At 40.9% G+C, this 19,405-nt stretch overlaps 1 protein-coding gene across 1 annotated transcript in view; it reads right to left on the reverse strand.

The window, feature by feature from the left end:
* The window catches only part of zbtb20 (zinc finger and BTB domain containing 20), a 32,486-nt gene that overhangs the window by 12,137 nt on the left and 944 nt on the right, over window positions 1-19,405 (reverse strand). The window contains exons 2-3 of the mRNA XM_084028920.1: window positions 4,486-4,630; window positions 1,712-3,238 (exon numbers count right to left, since the gene is read on the reverse strand). Of these exons, the coding sequence (XP_083885046.1) occupies window positions 1,712-3,218 (1,507 nt within the window). The 5' untranslated portion in view covers window positions 3,219-3,238; window positions 4,486-4,630. The remainder of the gene's footprint in view (window positions 1-1,711; window positions 3,239-4,485; window positions 4,631-19,405) is intronic.

Consider the following 19,405-nt stretch of genomic DNA (forward strand, 5'->3'; position numbering starts at 1 on the left):
GAAAAAGAGAAGAGACACATTTTGAGGATTGGGTTCACAAACTGGTGGAACTTGTGCAGCAATATTTGACACATTAATCCACTCGTGTTACAGTACAGGTATTATTTATATAACTCTGTATTAACTCTGTTATGGGCCCACTATGTGCTGTATGCTTTGTGAGAAAAGATTTTCTATACTGTAGCTCAGATGCAGCTATTGCTAAATGTATGCTTGCATTTAGATGTTTTATGAAAAGTAAAAAATGCTGTAATGACTTTGCAGACACAGAAAGACCACAAAATAATATTAATTGCCATACGATTATTAAGCAAATCATTTATGCTTATATTTTGTGCGTTCAGATGTAAGCTCATTTTACATAATTGTGACATTCTTGGCTTTGAAATATTAACATTAATAATAACGTAAAACTAAAAGGTAGAGGAAGAGACTGTCAAAACTGTGAATAGGCAATTTATATCATGCAAGTTAATGAAGTCCTGTGTATCTACTGTCTGCTGCTGCACTGACTGAATTAATGTGCAGCTACCGGTTTTGATTTATAGAAGCCAATAATTTATACTTTTGCTTTATTATTTTTTTCTTCTTTTGCTTACAGCGTACGGATCATTTACACATGAGCTCCACAGACCTAGCACATATATAACAGGTGTATATTTCTGCTCTTTGTTATTTATGCTTTTATATTTGCAATACAATGACTCACACATTTGAGAAGCTGTCTTTTGTCTATTTTTTTTGTTTATTGCAGCCAGACACATTACTTCTGCTGCACGTGTATATTACGTATCGGTGTGTCCACTAGCTGTTTCGGGTGTGTATTGTTCAAATCCAGATTTTTAAGAATTATTCTTTTGTAATGACTGAGGTTTTTCTCATCTTGCATTGAAGGTGAAGATGAAAGATATTACATTTGCCAAAGTAGCTCTTGATTTTTTTTTTTACTGAAATAAAAACAATTTATGTTGTGTATATAACAGATGTATGGTAATCTCACAGGGACAGCGATACAATATTATGCTAAATCATACTGACATCCTGTTTGTGTTTGAATAATAATTTTTTGCCAGACTGAGTAAAGATGATCCATCATTGATCGCCACGAGACATTCAGATCTCATCTCACAGGACTGATCAATCAGTGACTCTCCTTCTCAATATGTCACCGCGTCGTTATTCACATGGAAATAGCCGTCATAGGTGGTTCTGGACAAGCAATGGATGCTAATAAATAATAACGGCTATTTGAGGAGGCAAACTTCTAATTATATTATATCTAATTTCTTCTATTTTTGATTTCTGCAGTTTATGATTAATAAGGCTGCCGATGCTAGAGGTAAGAAGAGCACGCTGTGATGATGTGCTGCATGAGCAATCTAAGCACTGTGAGTCCAATGTGAATGATAACAAAGACACTCGTCAACTGTGACCTAAAAGCATGTCTATCTATTTAGGCTTTATACTTTTGCAGTATAAACACACAGCTAATACACTAATTTAACACACTACATGTTTTATGTTGTGAGTATACACATTACATTAATGCTTAAGGCCTCTCTGGTGTTAAGAAGTCATCCACTAACCAAAAAATATTTATTTTAGTATTTCTGCTACTACAACTGCTACCTGCATTAACTGTGGATAATACAAGTATTTAACTCCATTTAACTAAGATAAAAACAAGTACAAATAAGACGTTTTGACGTACCAGTATGGACAAACATGTGTTTGACGTAGTTCTGTTTCGCAGTAAAGGTTTTACTGCAGAGAGTGCATTCATAGGGCTTCTTTTCCCCGGGACCAAGTCCTCCTACGACCTGTTGCTGCTGAGCTGGCGCTGGCTGTACCGACATGGGGTTCGGGAATGATGGCATTGCAGGGGGCGGCCCGGTCACAAACTGGGGTTGCTGCCCAGGAAGGTAAAGGAAAGGCTTGATGTCTCTAGACGGCTGTGTAGGAAAGAGTGTGGGCAGGAAGTTGTTTCCAGCAGTGCCCATCACTTGGGAATTGCTGGTCACGGTGAGCGGCATCCTCAGATTGCTGGTGTGTGATTCTGCATGGCGCATGTAGTGCGGGGTACTTTGCAGGGACTGGGACATGACTGAGTTTGGCAGGGGCTGCATCATGCTACTGTCACTAGTGCTGTGGGATGTGTCCCCATCCTCGTCTTGGACTTGCTCTGGGGACGAGTCATTGACCTCTATATGCACTGGACCTCCTTCACCTTGCTGACTGTCGCCGCCCCCCTCTCGGCTAAAGCCCATCAGGTACGGCTGCTGCTCCATAGCATCTGGCTCAGTACTGATGGAGGAGCTCACCCCTGAGTCAAAACTTTCAACCTTGGATTCACTCTCCACACCCTCAGTATGGTCAGTGTCATCTTGGCAGTCCCCCAAATGATCGTAGCAGCTATACTCGTCTTCGGCCTCCTGCTTTATGTGCATCCCTCCTGTTTGTATGCGTACCGGTCGGGGTTGCTTGCGGCAGTGGGTGGACTCTGCTGTGGAGATGAAGCGGTCGACCTGCTGAGATCTCTCCTGGATGCGGTTCATCCAGGGCGGATCTTGAGATTGCTGGTCCTTCTGAGTGCTTAGAGTCGGATCGTAATTTGTCGACATAGGGTTAATGTACAGGGATCGCTCGCGGGTGCCGTTCTGCAGAGTGAGGCCAGTGTAGGAGTACAGTGATGTGTATGCACGGTCCATGCTTTGTGATGTTGCTTGCATATAGCCTGACTCTGCGTCGCTGCTGGGCCCAGAGGTGCCAGACTCTGGCGTGCCACGGGGGGTTTCCTGACCAGAGTCTCCTGGTATAACAGGGAACCCCCCCGGCCCAGCCAGGCCCACATTCTGGGACACGATGCGGGTACACTCATCGATGACGGTCTTGATCTGTAGGATGCTGGCAGCAGTAAGGATTTGCAGGGCCTCTGACTGAGATACCCGCAGAATCCCACTGTACATAAAGTCAATCAGCTTTTGGATGGATTGCACTGAGACCACAGAAGGGATCTCAATGTCGCTGTAGCCCAAGAGCAGCTTGTCCTGAAAGAAAGGGCTTCCAGCGGCCAGCACGCAGCGGTGAGCTCGCAGCATACTTCCATGGATCCGAACAGTCACGTCACAGAAGTGCCCACGGTTGCGCTGCTCATTGAGGGTCTCAAGTACAGAATTGCTGAAGTTGTGGAGATTGATGTTATGAATGCGCTCGGTCATCCCCTTGCAACTGATGTCACCTGCAGGCAGGAAGTAACACACCTAACTTAAAAACTCTGACCCACTCAAGCACCACATTGATTCAGAGTAGACTGAACACACCTATACACATGGAATGAAGGATTTTATAAAGAAATACTTGATGAGGAGTACTATGAGGAGTTTTAAAAAAACGGTATAGATCTCTCTTGCATGCAAACACATTTTGGCTGAATGTTAGAACACACGACCAGGTCACAGGACTACAATCAATTAAATATGTGATCAGTAATATCAATACTTGATTCAGTCATAAGAGTTAAAACTACAATATGTAATATACAATACATTCTCATAATATCAGGATGAGGTAAATGTGTCTCTTGAATGGTGGTTTAAAAAGTCTACATTGACAAGGTGAATACAATTAAGATGGTTTCCTGTCTAAATGTTACAAGTTTCCTTCTCTACGTGCATTCCTGAAATCCCTCCAACCGCCATTAGGTGGCGCACTGGGCTTACCCGACAACAGGCCTCTTTTGTTAGCCATGTGTTCACTGTGATGGCGCTTCCTAACTATCCTAGGAATAGACTAGATGTGACCCGGCTGATAAGTGTGCAAGATAACTTAAGATGCTTTCCTTCTCAGTTACCGGTGAAAAGAAATGTTAATCTAAATCGAATTTGCAGAGGAAGTAAGTGTTAGAAAAATGCAGATTTTAGGTTTTCATAATTGCTGTAAAATGTATTTTGTTTGCACATAAACATGCCTGAGTATAATTTAATAATAGCAGTTGTTTGACGCGAATCTTTCCTTGAAACAAGGTAAAGGTCTTCATTTTGATCTTGGAAACTACAAAACCATGTCCATCCAATGTCAATAATTCATCTACACTGTGTCTGTTAATGAATACGATTTTATATATATATATATATATATATATATATATATATATATATATATATAAACGTGATGATGAAATGTCAGAATCAACATATAACTGAACTATCATACGGGAGGAAAACCTAGAACATGTGAAGAAATGCTTTATAATTTGGAGTGCAGTTATAAACTGTACAGAAATAATTTGAAGCCGTACTAACAATAAAACCATGTTAACAGATTTCTGTGTCCAAATGAAATATAATTGAGCATAAATGTGCAGCACTATAGTGTTAAAAGTATTAGTGCTCGTTTCCAGCACCGTTTCAGTTTCAAGTTTTTTCTAACTTGCACGTTTCAAAGAAAAAAGACCAAAAAATCCAACTGAAGAAGACGGGTACTCACAGTTAGATGACGTTTTGTTCCGAAGATGCTTGTGTAGCTGGTGATGAAGTGCGGGTCAAGCTTCAGTTTGCTGGTGGAGATGGCTGATCAGAGGCCGGGCGCTAGGCAAGGCTGTCAGTCCTCTCTGTCCAAATCATGTGTTGCTCTGCCACAGTGTTTGGAGGGGGGGGGGAGACAAAAGACAAAGACAAATCTTAATGCCACATACTGCCTCGTCGATATTGCCACTCCCTTAATGAACCGGGAGCCACAGTAACACAAATATCTTCTGCCGACACGCTGCAACAGATGTGTGAAGAGTTTTCAAAGCGAGACGGGTGGACGTCTCTGTGTGCACATGATCGGGAATTACAAATCAAGGTCTAATATAATATTGGTATTAGAGCCACTTCTTCTCTCTGTCGTTATCTGTGCCGCTGGGCAAAATAACCACACCCTTACAGAGAAATTCCATGTGAATTTACTCGGATGAAATATTTCAGAAAAGGACTCGCTGACACTCGTGTGTGCATGTGTGTGTGTGTGTGTACATATATGGATTTTCATATCCACAAATTAAACGAGACAATGTCCACTACAGACACAGAGCAGACATTAGAAGTTGTAATAATAGAAGAAAAAAATTGTTAAACACACGAGGCATTCATTGAGAAACACAAGACAGGCATTCAACAACATTAAGCATGTGATGAGCTGCTTTGGTGATGATTAAAAAGCCTCACACAATTGCCGTTTTATCATACACACACATTATTATGCAATGGATTGACCTCAAAAGTGGAAACAAACCCAACCATATTATGGTGTCATTTAAGGTCGAGCACGCTGGAGAAAAAAATGTCCTTACATTTCCTCTCTCTCTCCGTAGTCCCACACCACCTTCAAATATTTCAAAGCTTTAAAAGTATGTGGAAATTACTCGGCGTGTTGGGATGTGGATATTTATCATTCACTGAGTTTGGATAGTAATTACAAGTGTTATCCGACACATTATTTAATTTTTTTAAACAAAGTGAAAAATGTTTCCTAGCTGTCACGCTGGCTACAACATGAAGATCAAGTGCTCTCTGTGGAATGCCAATAACAGCAGCGCGTTGCTGATGAACAGAACGAGGCTTCTTCTTTGTGACCAGACCTGTGTGTTAATCTTGACACGTATTATTCTTTAACAAACCCAGAGTACTTCCCGAGGACACACCTCCCGCTTTGAGAAAACGGAGGTGAAATCTACAGATGAAAAGTACATGAAAATATGATATTTTCCCCGTCCCACACAGAGGTGACAAGTAAACAGATAGTGTACCTCCGAAATGGTCAAATAAAATGATTGTATCTACAGTTTAGGGACAAGCAGGATATCTGGGGGGAAAGAAGGCTTAAGGTGTAAGAAACCTGAAATAGCTGCATTCACAGCCTGCTTTGTGTCCACAGGCCCCACTTTGAGAACAACTGTGGGCAGCGAAACGTGTGCTTGGTTCCTTGAAATGTCTTTGTCAACTAACAAATGTGCTGATTAGACGTTGACAAGTAATAGCGTGTTTAGCAGGGAGGTGATCACTCGTGCCGACTACGAAAATACACACAGACACACGCACAATGGTTAGTCCTTCCGTTTCGGTCAGGGCAGAAAATATATTTTACAGTGATACTCCTAAATCTAAAATTAAATTGGAACCATTTCCTCTAGCCCTTTCATTATGGACCTCAATACAAGCCTGAACCCCAAGCATGAGCTTTGTTCCAACACCTAACTTAAAAACTAGATCCAACCCAAGCCATAAACCCCTTCTGTAGGTGTAACCCTTGCCCTACCTAACCACTGACACTGAAATAAATTGACTTAGTCGAAGTGAAAGCCAACAAAAATATCATGTTAAAGCCTTGCCTTTAAAGTGCTGCACACAAACATGAGCCAAAATGCTTGAATCCATAACAGTGGCAAATATTTGACCTTTTTTCTTTTTCAGCAACGGTTAGTTTCAGACGTTACTGTATTCTGATGCCACGGGCCCTTTTTTTTCACCATGACTACTGTTAGACAATGCAAACATGTATGTACCCTTCTTGGCTATCCTCGCCATCCAGACATGTAAATCCACCTGCCTGAGGGGTAAAGTGAGGTGAATGCTGGCAACAAAGGAGCAGGCCAAGGGAAGCAGGCTTCAGTTGCCCAGACTGCCACTCACAACAGTGATTCCATTTTAGCCGTGACACAGTGGGTGAGCAGCAGCCAGCGCCTACCTGCAGTGAATTCTAATCAGCCCAGGGGTCTGTCTCCCTCCCTCCCTCCTGTACCCTGCCTTGGACTAAAGGGGCTGATGATCCTTCAAAATTAATTAGATCCTTGTAGGAGGCAGCCATTTTCTTTCACTTCCTAACGCTCCTCCAAAAAACTAATTTTTGAATTAAACTAAAAATCGGGGCGTGTATTTTCCCTCCTCGTATTGATCTCTATCTCAGTGTGCCTCTACCTGTTTCCTGTTTGATCACGTTGAAACTCTCTCGCCGTCTTTTCTTCCATCTGTCTGTGTCTCCGTCTGTGTCTCACCCCCCGCCCCCCACCCCTCCCTCCCTCCCTACAAACCTTCCCCAACACCCTCCACCCCTCTCTGGCTGCCTCTCCATGCTCCCAGCTCTGTGTCTGCCTCTGTGGAGTTTGCTGTCAATAAATCCCCAGAGGTCAGTTTGTCTGCTGGAAATCAGACACAATGCTTCAGACCGCCAATGCAATGCATGCTCTGCTGCTGCCGCCACAACAAAGACTGAGGAGGGGTGGAGGGGGAAGAGGGAGGGGGGGAGGGAGGGGGAAGAGGGAGGGGGGCGGGGGGAAAGGGAAAAAAAACAAGACAGGGAGAGGAGGGTTGCAACTTCACCATCCAGACTCCAGGTTAATCAGCTGCCTGTATTAGGTGACAAGCTCATGGAATACGGTACATCGAATTGGACATTAGTTAATCAGGGGGGGGGGGGGGGGATAAAATGGTGAAGATGGGGGATGGGGTTCAGAACAGACATAAGCGGCATGCTTATGAAAGGAGCGGTATCAGCCATGTGAATAATATACATCCTGAATATGCAAATAGTGCTTACAACACACACTACAAGCATAGATTCAAGGCTCTTGATGCATTTAAATCTGGAGACAAAAGGGCCACGGGCCATTGTGAAAAGCTCATGTCCATACATGTGCATGCAGCACCTCCATGAATGTGCTGCAGCTTTGCACTTATCAAGAGTGTTTTGTGTTACATCTAATTAATAGTAATTTATGAGTTTGTTTGAAATCTCTGCTGCTTAACCATCGCTGTTCCAACATTGTAATTATTAATTTCACTGATCCATTTAGCCCAAGTGCATTAGCATATAAACTACCAGAAATCATGCTTTAATAGTATGGTTTGGATATGTGATCCGATGTAATTTAGTACACAATGTAAATTGTGTAGCGAGCACGGCGGAAGATTTTCAGCAGCATCCGCGTGATGAAGTGTTCTGACAAGTGATAATTCAAGGTGTGTTCAACATTCATTTCACTCCTCTGACAAAACAATTTACAGCTACATCTCACTGTAATCAGTCAACATCTCAAAACTTTTCTGAAAAAAATAAAATAACATGGAAATTAATCCCCAGCTAGTGCTATTGTGTCTTAGTTCCCCGTGATCAACATAATTCAAAATTATTATTTTAGGTAAGTGAATATTCATCTCCGCCCAACGATGTTGTGTTGGCTGATTGAAACTGGTAATTTAGAGCACCACATCTCTTATTACATTCGGGTGTTTGTCTATAACGCCGTGAAGCAATTAACAGGTAAGGTATGCACCTAAATCACACACCACACACACACACACACACACACACACACACCAGGAAATCCAGCAGAAAACACCTCACAGTCTCACAATGTAATTGATTTGCCTTTATGGCAGTCACTGAAAATCCTCAACAAGCACGTAGGCTGTTTGACAAGTTGAGCCAAGAATTTTTTTACACAACATTTTCTTTTCTCGCTTTGCCTTCCTTCTCCCTGAATTTGTATGGTGTAAAGTCGCCAATTGAATATTTTTATTTAAACGCGTCTGAATGTCTGTCGATAATTATAACATGTATGAATTACATTTGAACCAGGTGTCCTAACAATTTGGACGTGAAACGTCCTGTTCCTGTACTTTGAACTGGCTCCTCACCTACATCACAGACCAGTGATTCTTCCTGCAAAATACAGTTTCAATTTCAAGCTCAACCCCCGGGAGACAGTTTAAAAATATGCAAACACTGTAAAATAGCATTCCATTAATTCACCACTATTTTTTTCTTTCGGTTTGCGAAAGCTCTCTTACTCTGTCGAAGCATTGTGAAGTAATTACATAGTGCCAGTGTAATGTTATGGCCAATGGTCAATAGAGCCTGCATGAATAACCTTATTATGTTCAGACATTTCTGTGCATCATACACTAACGGGGACTGTTAAGTCTTTATAGTCCCCAATTTATTTAATCTAACTGTTCGTGTTTAGTTCACCCGCCACTAAAATATCTCAAATAGCACAGCAGATCAATGTGATAACACATTCAGTCCAACTGAATCTCAATGTGACAGGATGTGCGGCTTTCAAATAAATTCCTCAGGCAAACAAACAACAAACAAACAACACACAATGCCACTACACAAAGTAAAGGACAGTTTAAATATTTTTTGACAGGACAGCTTGTTCAACTTCGTCATTTTCTGTCAAAAACACACCCGCCACCGCCACCCGTTATCCATAGCAGATCCTTTGTCTATTTACAGATGGGAGGATAATCTACATCTAATATACTTTTTTCGGGAACACAAACATTCATGAATTATTGCTATCTGTAAATGTTCCAAACTGGATTTTTTAGGAAGTTTCCAAAAAAGAGCACAGAGGGCAAAAAACAAACAGCTACTGTTGGCTCACGGCCATTAAAATTATAATCACTTCGGTTTTTTTTGGAAAGGACGCTTTTAAGAAATCTCTCAGAACTGGAAAATGGTTGTGCTTTTGTTTATGAGCATTTGACCAAAAAGAACCATCTGACTACTCATATGATCGCTCCAAAACACCTCTAACCCCCGAAGCAGATAATGCTAAATTCAAGAGTTATCATTTAGGCACAAGTGTCCACAGCAACTGCCTCTCTACAGCTACTACACACGTCAAGCACATTTTGCCTCTCCAAAAAAAAAAAAAAGGACCTTACGGGGCAGTCGAGAGATCTTCATGAACTTAAAAAGATGCTCATACAGGACTACTCTGTCTATTAGTAGTGTATCATGAGAAAGGGCACTTAATTAAATCTGTTTGGCGAGAGATATCAACTCATATGCATGTGTTCATCTGTCTCTATTTACGGCTGGACGGTACATTAGTGAGTGAGATCCGTGTAGTGCAGAGGGGGCTGTAGCACGTTTATATCTCTAAGAGAATACAACGTTTCTCCTGACTTTATGTCCTTGGGAGATAAATCAGGACAAAGATGCTTTGTGCTGAATTATGAGAGAATAATTTGGGATCTCTGCTAACAAGCATGCAGTTCATACTGTGTAGAGTGCAGTGTATACAGCAAAGACCTCTGGATATGTTTAGGTTAAGGGTTGTCCCTAGAAGACCCTCTCACATATACAGAAACACACAACAAAGGAGAATCATGGAGGCTTTTGGAACAAACTGGTTATTCAGTGTTGTGCGTGTGTGTCTTTCCAATGTGTCAGAAAATAAATGAATTATGTCAAGGTGATTGTGACATTAACTGTGATGTAACGTTTTATGTAGGCGATGCTAATTGGAATCAAAATTATATATATATTTTTTTTACACACTTTTATAAGATGGCTTGTGATTGATCGGAATAAACCGCCAACTGCTTCGTTATTTCCACATTTGTGAATCAGAACTTCTGCACCGAGAGTATGACCAGCAGCCAGCGAGGTGGTCCAGCACTCCGCTAAACTTTCACAAATGTACAAGGGGGATTTAAGCAGTTCAACACAACCCCGGACTATTTGTTAGCCGGTCCGTGCTTCAAGGGTCAGCAAGCTAGCCTCTCTCCCAGAATCTGGCAAGCTCACTACTTGCCTTTTAAACAGGGTCACCGGCCACGAAGCAACATGACGTGCTGCAAAACTGTTAACGTGCTGCTTGTGAACGACGCACAGGCAAAGGAAAGGGGCGAGAATGGATTTTATGGTTTAATGATGCAACATACTTTGTCGGCCTGTAGCTACGGCAACAACAATACACATGCCATCAGGCTGAGATAAAAGTGAGTCATTATGCAGGTAAACTAATGACACCTGCAACATACTTACATCTTTAACTACATCTTTTGCTCATTATGTGGGCAAGATATAAAATCCAGATGACAAAATATTCTGTGCTTATTTTGAGCCTTATGGACTTTAGCACTTTATCGTGTATTTATAGTTTGGCAAGCTGTTGTGTTGTAAATACAGATTATATATGTCTCATCAGGTCATTTGACATTTCTAAAAGTGTAATGCTGACACACTGAAACACAGTCGACCGCACAAGTGCCCTATACACACTTTCACCAAGTGTTAGCACCTCTGGTCCGATCCAGTCTGCAGGCTGGCCGAGCAACACAAGTCACATATACTGACTTAAACATACAGCAGTGTGGTTTGAAATTCATAAAAGTTGGCACAAAAGGTAAGGTTTTCTGTTAATCCAATGGGGGGGTTGGGTGCAATCTAACCACATGAGGAAACTTTATCCATACAATTCTGTGTCGCAAGACAAACTTACTGAGCAAGACCAACTGCAGAATTTCACAAGAAACGAATGAAAGGCCAAAAAAATATCAAGATTTCACCCCTTACAAAGAAGACTAGATATGATCTAGACATTTGAGCTGATATAAAGTGCTACACACTGTACACCCCCAGGAACAAAGAGTTTCAAAAGTAGGGCATTTATAACAGGTAGAGTCATACGAACAACATCCAAATCATACTGTAAGTAAGACACACTGTTACTCAGCAACTGTATTTTTATAGTACTACTACCTCACCAACACCAGCCCTGAAAACCGATGGCAAGTGACACATTTAAGTCTTAATAATGCATGCAAACATATAACACTGCTCATGAGCTTCATATGAGCCACATTTATCACTACTAAATCAGTCAGGGTTCATTATGCATTAAAAAAGAAAACTGTAAATGATGTGTCAAGGTTTTGAGCAATATTTTCAACTACATTCTGCGGTTAAAAAAATATTTTAAGGCTGTGCTTTGTTATGTTAAATTGTGTTGTAAAAATTGTTTTGCAGGCAGGTTTTCATGCGTGCACACAACATCTTTTTATTCCTCACCAAGCCCAGGAATGACTGCAGAGGAAGATACATTGGATTGAGGTTATACTAGTTTTATAGCAAATACACATAACCACAAGTTATCTCTGATCAGATATAACCGTCTCTTTCTCTGGAAAGACACTGTGTTTGGTGATGGCTCCGGCGTTTGTCTTGTTTTCAGTCTCTACACTTCCTATTGTGATTAAACGTTTGTGTAGTTCAGGTTTTCTTCCCTGAACAGAAAGCACGGTTAAGACAGAGTCAACTCGCAGCACTACGTGGAGTGATACCATGACCACCCATCACCTCCGTTTATGATAATCATCTGGCCCTTTGGCCTCGCTAATGCACATGAATTGCTGGTCAGCGTGGGCTCTCTGAATCTAGCAGAATGATTCTCTTTGGTGGTAACAATCTACAGCCCATAAGCCCCAGAGTGTAAACTAAGATCATCGTTTCCGGAAATATGACTATATAAAAAAAAAAATAATGTCTGGTTGACTTCTAAGTAATTAATGGTATCATTGTTAGACTCAGAGGTGGAGGAGGATTTTCATTTTTCACAAATGACAATCAGTTAGTCGACCAATGGTGATTTTTTGGGGTAATTTCTTTAATCGATTAGTATGTTTTTTTTTTTTACTTTTTTCATATTGAACTACTTATTTGGGGACATTTAGAAACATATCTCTATTAAATGTAAAATTTAAAGTGGTGCTTTTGTGTGATTCTTTGCAGAGAATTCAGATCTCTCGATTCATTCAATTAGTCAATCAGTGGACAAAATCATCAGCGTTAGTCAACTCAGAATTGATTCAGGCAAGGACAGCTCTACTTTGTGCAACAGAGGATTTATGTGAAGCAAATTTAGCAGTACACCTTTAAGGACTACATCCTGTTGCTTCTGTGAGCCTGTTTGTTAGCCCAGTAAGCTGCCTAGGGTGGTGCCCATCCTTCTTCTCAATGCATGTTGAGATATGTTGAAAAGACCATGAATGGGACTGAAAATGAAATAATTTTGAGTGAATGATTGGACCTTGAGATATTAGCAAGAAGCGGAGCCTACTGGAGTCAAACATTACAACACAAAATATCTAACATGCATTCACGAACATTTAAGGACTATTGGAAATTGAGAAAGAGGAATAAGCTGAGTTTACATAGCAACTGCACAAGGTATTCAATCTCAAGTTTTACTCTAATTGCCATTACTAACCACTTCAACATTTTATGAAGCCTGACACATGGAGTGAATCTGAACTGAAAATGTAACCCAGGTGTTATGAACGAGAGCTGATGTTACCCGAAGGATCTGAATTATTTCTCAACTCAAACTTATTATGAAACAAGCCCAGCAACTTTGGTAAAACTGTAAATTTGTTTTTGCCACTTTGTTTGTTTGTTGTTGAACAGGTTACACACGCTCTTCCTGCTCAAACGTCGGCAATGAGAAATGAAGGCAACGTGGAAAAATTCAGTACTTCAAATGACCACTTGAGGCTGGATCGGAAAGCGAGTCAATCGCCAATAGACGCCATAATGTTGAAAAGCCTAACAGGTGGGTGCCGTCTCAGGCTGCTAGCTGTGGCCTCTGCTTCATCTCCACCTCAAAAACACCTCTTTGCCCATTTTTGGATTAGCTGGGAGTTAGGCTGTGTCATCGCTGCCAAGATGGTGACAGCTGGAGGCGCCTACTACCAGAAAGCTACGGGTGACGTCGCAAAGACTACATCCATATTTATATAGTCTATGTTGCTCCATCATGTGAACCAAGTGTCATAATCCAACCACAACAGTCTCCATAATAATCCATCTCAAATGAAAAATGATTTCCAGCTTTGTGAAGGACTTTTTTAAATATGTATTTATCAAGGTCATTTTCAGAGCAATTAACAACGTAGAGCCGATCCTCCTTTGATTTTATGATAAAAACAAATGTTTAAAAAGACAATTCTTTGTTAAAGAGTTTCTTCCAAATGACAAAATGTCTGACAGTAATTTCCCACAGCTGTATTAAAAAAAGGATTTTGTCAATAAAAAAAGAAAAAAGAAAATTTTAGATTCTGCATAAATACTTTCCACAATCTTCATATTGTGATAAAAAACCCAAACCCAAATACTATTGTGTAAATAATTACCCAGTGCACAGTGCATACCGATGTACCTTGAGTGAGACTACAATCTTAACCGTCTGGCTGCGGTGAGTACTGTTTACTGGCACAAGGCTTGAAAAAAGTCTTGCCGAAGCCAAGATAGAAGAAGAGAATACCCATCACTTATTCTCTGTAAAATAAGTAAAGAAAGTTGCTGAAGACTTTGTTACTTTCACACACACACATAAAAAAAACTTAAACCCTCTTGAGATACTTTTCCCTTTCAACTGAGCAGTGATCTCACCATGACTTGTAGAAAACCATATGGGTAGCAGGGTGAACTGAGGACACACATGCACCTTGGCAAACATACAACTTCGCTATTAGAATCCAGGATACATTTTTCACATCAGTCGAATGCCTGGGCCTGCGTGTGTGTGTGTGTGTGTGTGTGTGTGTGTGTGTGTGTGTGTGTGTGTGTGTGTGTGTGTGTGTGTGTGTGTGTGTGTGTGTGTGTTAAACGTGAAGGAGTATGAATTAAGTTTAAATACTTGCTTCTGTCATGCAAAAAAGGCTGTGTATGTATAAATATACATACAGGATATATATATAGATATATATATATATATCTATATAGATATAGATATAGATATATGATTCACATATAACAAGTTGTTAGCTCTAAAAACAACAGCAACAACAACAAAAAGCAGTACTTCTTGTAAAACGCCTTCTGGTTCAAGTTGTTGCATGATGAGTTTAGTCTTAGTTCCCTCAAACAGATGACGTTTAATGAAAAGCTTTAAACCAGTACTGAAAATATAAAGAATCAAGAGTCTGTTAGCAATTTTAGAAAAGGTAATGGAAAGACATGGTCACACCCACAACTGGATTGTGTTTGAACCGTATGTACTGTAATTTACAGGACAGAATTTTATAAGAATTATAGAATAAGAGTCTATAAATTCTTGTGCTGCACTAAATGTATGTGTTAACATTAAAGAAAGACACAACAGGGGCATGCTTCCTGGGGCAAGTGTGTGCTGAACTGTTCCATGTGGGATGTCACTTTATATTTATAGATATTTTGGAAATATGAAACAGTCAATCCTAAAACAATGTCAAAGGGAAGATAATGAGTGCGTTTCAAAAGACTTTATAAAGTTTTAGAACTGAACAAAAGCTTCCTGACAACGACATGGCACATTGGCAAATACATATTTAGTCTCAATGTGCGCTTTCATTACGCATCCCTTTGATACTTGCAGGGAGGGGAGATTCCAAAACAAAAGTCCTTTGAAAAACAGGGGAAAAAATGAAATAAAAACACATGATTTTAAACTTTTTGGTTTGTTGGTTTTTATGCATCCTGCATGCTCTGGAACTCATTGGGTTTTGAGTGAAATCCAGTTTCTTAAATGTAATTCTAAGTGCCAATTAAGTGAGAGTATTTTGAAAATCCTGGCTCAATGAATTGACAAATAATGTCAATCTACACCAATGTTACATATAGCTGTTTTAAACATTATAGACGCACAACTGACTGGTTGCCAAAATAAGAACCTGTAATATATTCCAAGATATTTCTATCCAAGCAAAATGATCATCAATAAACAAGATGCATTTTCCCTCCACTTAAACAAGGCATATTATTTTCCAGGAAGGAAGTAACCATAACTCATCATAACAGCATTTCTGCATTGCATAATGCAGCTGAAGGGGAAATTCTCTCCTTAATTACAATGGCAACTTGGACGGACTTTCCGTGGGTTTTGCAAATGTGTTAGTAGTATTTTGGAAATATATTATATATATATATATATATATATATGAGGATAAGCTTGTTTTGTGTAAAAAAAATATTAGTATAAATATAAAGGAGGGAAAAGGGTGATTTGTGGGTAAATGGATCCAAGCCAGTTAGCCAGGAGGCAGCTAGCCTGCCAATGCAAATTTCGAGTTTGCAAAAATCCTGTATGCTAACAAGGTGGAGTTAGCTAGTATTGACTAATTTGATTATATATTACTATGATCAAGAGACAGTAGGGAAATTAATACGCATAACATTTAATATAAAATAAGACTCTGAAGCTTAAGAGGGGTTTTTTTAGGGTTGCCAGGGTAACTGGGGACTCAAATGCAGCATTAAAGCTGCAGTTGCTGTAAAACATCAGTCTTTGCAATTAACAGGAGGTGAGAAACATGAGACATTCTTCTTACACAAAACCAAACCTTTAACCTTTAAACGCATTAAAGGCTTAAAGGCTATACTGTAGTTCATTACCAGACTTAACAATAATTTTAAGATGTGCACCTGAAAACAGTCTCAGTTGGCAATCACATCAAAGATTAGTTTTGCTCCATGGGGGAATATTCTTCTAATGAGAATGATACAGGAACAGAAAAGGAGGGGAAAACGGATAAACACCGTCTGAGACAAAAAGGCCAAGCAGTTAACAAGCACTGTGACATTCTGGATGCAATCCACAAAGTGGCTCGTTATATCGATGGATCTCTATTGCATTCCCAAAATGGCTGCCAAATATGTTCAACTGGGGTAGACAAAGTGCCAAGATGGACTCAAGTGCATATTTCTTTTTTTTCTTTTTTTTGTTTAATGTCTTTTGTTTTACTGTGGTAAAATACACTATTTAGAATTCTGGATTACAATATTCATTTTACTTTATCTGTAAAGGTCCGCCCCTGCTGCATGCTAGACTTTATATTATTTTATTATTATTCTTATTGCTGGTGCATGCTTAAATTTGCAGTTAAATTTATATTTTCTAAATTTCACGTATTTGTTCAAATAAGCCACAATATTCCTTGACAACACCCGCGGCGAAATAAACAGTGGATTCGGGTGAATTCCACTCATGTCCAATATTACAATGCTCTCTCCCCTCCAATCCTTTCCCACGACTGTCCAAAAAACCAGCAGCGCCAAAAAATCTTTTCAAGAGAGTTGCATTGAAAGAACATAATGGACATATATTTATAAATGCCATTATGCACAGAAGGTATGCAGCAGGCCACCAGGATAATCTGGTAAAAGCCCGCTGAAGGAATAACCAGAAATGTGGCATTGCGGAGGCCCCAGAGAGATGTCTCTTTTCTTGCCTATTTGGGCATCAGTGCCTCTGCTGCGCTTCCAAATTATTTGGGATGCTGACCTGCCAATCCGTGTGCGTGTACAGTCCAAGATGGACTCATTTTATTAGTACAGCATGGTTTCCTTACACATTTTCACTTGAGTAAACCCAGATGATCAGGTGGGAGAAATGCGAGAGTGACCAAATCAGCCCGAGATGATTTCAAAATTGAACGCTGTGGCCACATTGTGTGAGTTTGTTGGTCAATAATAAATGGCTGAATGTGAAGAGGGAGAGAGAGAGGGGAGAGAGAGAGAGAGAGAGAGAAAGGGGGAGAGAGAGAGAGAGCTGCAGAGGACGAGTGAAGGATGGTGAAGCCAAAAGAAAATTGGGATTGATTGCTGAGTGTGGATTAACTGACCCCCCCTCCCCCCCTTTGCATTCATCTGAGGAGGTCTACAGTTTATCTGCTGGGTCTCCTTCATATAATAATGAGTTTCCTTGGTCTGCAGACATGCTCTTAAATATTCATTAGTCATGGGTGGGTTTTAGCCGTGACACAGAAAGCTGGCAAATGGCGAGGGCTCAGACACTGTGAATATTAATGTACATGTGGAATATATACATATATATACTCATTAGTGACTTAACTCAGATGAAACTGCACCTGATACTCCAGACTACAAACACTCCCAACGCACATAATGGCTGTCTCTCTTTCAGCCGCTACTGTACACCTCTGAGCTGATAAAACAGGAGGGTTTTTTTGGACATCAAGCAGTGGTGAGAGCTGCACTTATACACAAGACAAGCACCCTCCAATTCATTCAAAACGATAAAATGTCCAGAGATTACAGGTATTAAGTTCATGTGGGGTTCCTTCTCAGAAGAAGGGTATTCCATCTAACATAGGCTTTGTGACAACATCATTTCTACTTCACTCACCAACATGCAGACCTTTCGATCAATATGCTCCAATTCATAGGCCAGATTTATAATCACGCTCAGCTGCAATATCTTACATCAGAGTGAAACGTTGTAGCTGCACGCTGCTCTGTGCTCTCCGAATGTATCCATTCAGAAAACAAACGACTCAGTGCAGCCATGAATTACGTAACCGAGCCTATAGGAAGGCAGCCCGTTTACCTTGTGGAGACGTATTCTGAATGAAGGCGGGGAGAGAAAGTGATCACAACAAAAGTGAGATGGGGTGAACGCACAGTTACGTGGTTTAAAAAAAAAAGAAGAAAAACCTACACACGCGCGCGCAGACACGTACAGGTGCACATGCACAGACCGGAGCTGGACACAGCGCTGCTCTCTCACGCAGCCTCCCCCTATATGTCAAACCCGAGACCGGCCTTCGTGTGCGTGCTGTCTCCCTGCACACGGCGGCGGTGGCCACACCAGAATCAACCTCTGACATGACTAATGCGTTGACGCAAAGCTCCATACCTGCGCACAACTTCTGGGGCTCCAGGCGAGCCCGGTGCCCGGGAATCGGACACGGAACGCGTTGTGTCGTAGACAGCATCAGTGCCGCTTATAATAGACACAGGAACACGCTGTATTACTCTCTTTATCTGACAAAGCCAAGCGCTTTGGGACAACATCTGTTGGCCACACGCGCACGCACGCACGCTCTGCTCGTTTCGCGGACGCACGCGCGCGGTCGCGCACAGATAGATGGAGCCCAGAAGAACAAGACTGACATGCTCCTCCGGCTCAACTCCCCCATGGTCCTTTCCGCGAATTTTGGTCAGTCATTGCCCCGTTTGTTTATTTATTTATTATCGCGCTAGCGCTGAACACACACGCACGTATTTCTGTAACTTTATAAAAAAAGGTGAAGTGCCTCTAACGCTCCCGTCTGTTAAGCAAACGCGAAGAAGGAATCACGAGTTGCCCATGAATATTTTGCAACAAAATGTCTCAAAAAGGCACGCAGGAAGCGTCTCTTGCAACTTTAATCACACCAGAGCGTGGCCCCAATATCTAGGCCACCCTCTGCCAAAAAGCATCCTCAAATCGCAAACATTTTCACAAACTGTAGGCTCCGGATAAAAGCGGATTGCGACAATTAAAGGCACCATTCATTTAATATAAAACATGGCCCCAAAAAAAAAAATCCAGACAAGAGTCCCACCGGATCTAGATGTGATTTATCTCAACTGGAACCTGCAGTATTGTTTTACCTTCAACCAACAATATTAGCCAGCCTCCCCCACCGCCTGCTGAGCACATCTTAATGTAAGCCCATCTCATAAATGCCACGCCGTATTGATATTAATTCATAAAAAAAATAGGCTAGACATCTGTCTGAGTACAAGCCGCTGCTACAACGATGCATTTCACACATCGAAACCACCTCTCCGGCAAGTTCAACAAACT

The sequence above is a fragment of the Eutrigla gurnardus genome, assembly GCF_963514095.1.
Source record: "Eutrigla gurnardus genome assembly, chromosome: 15".
In the NCBI taxonomy this organism is placed as follows: Eukaryota; Metazoa; Chordata; class Actinopteri; order Perciformes; family Triglidae; genus Eutrigla; species Eutrigla gurnardus.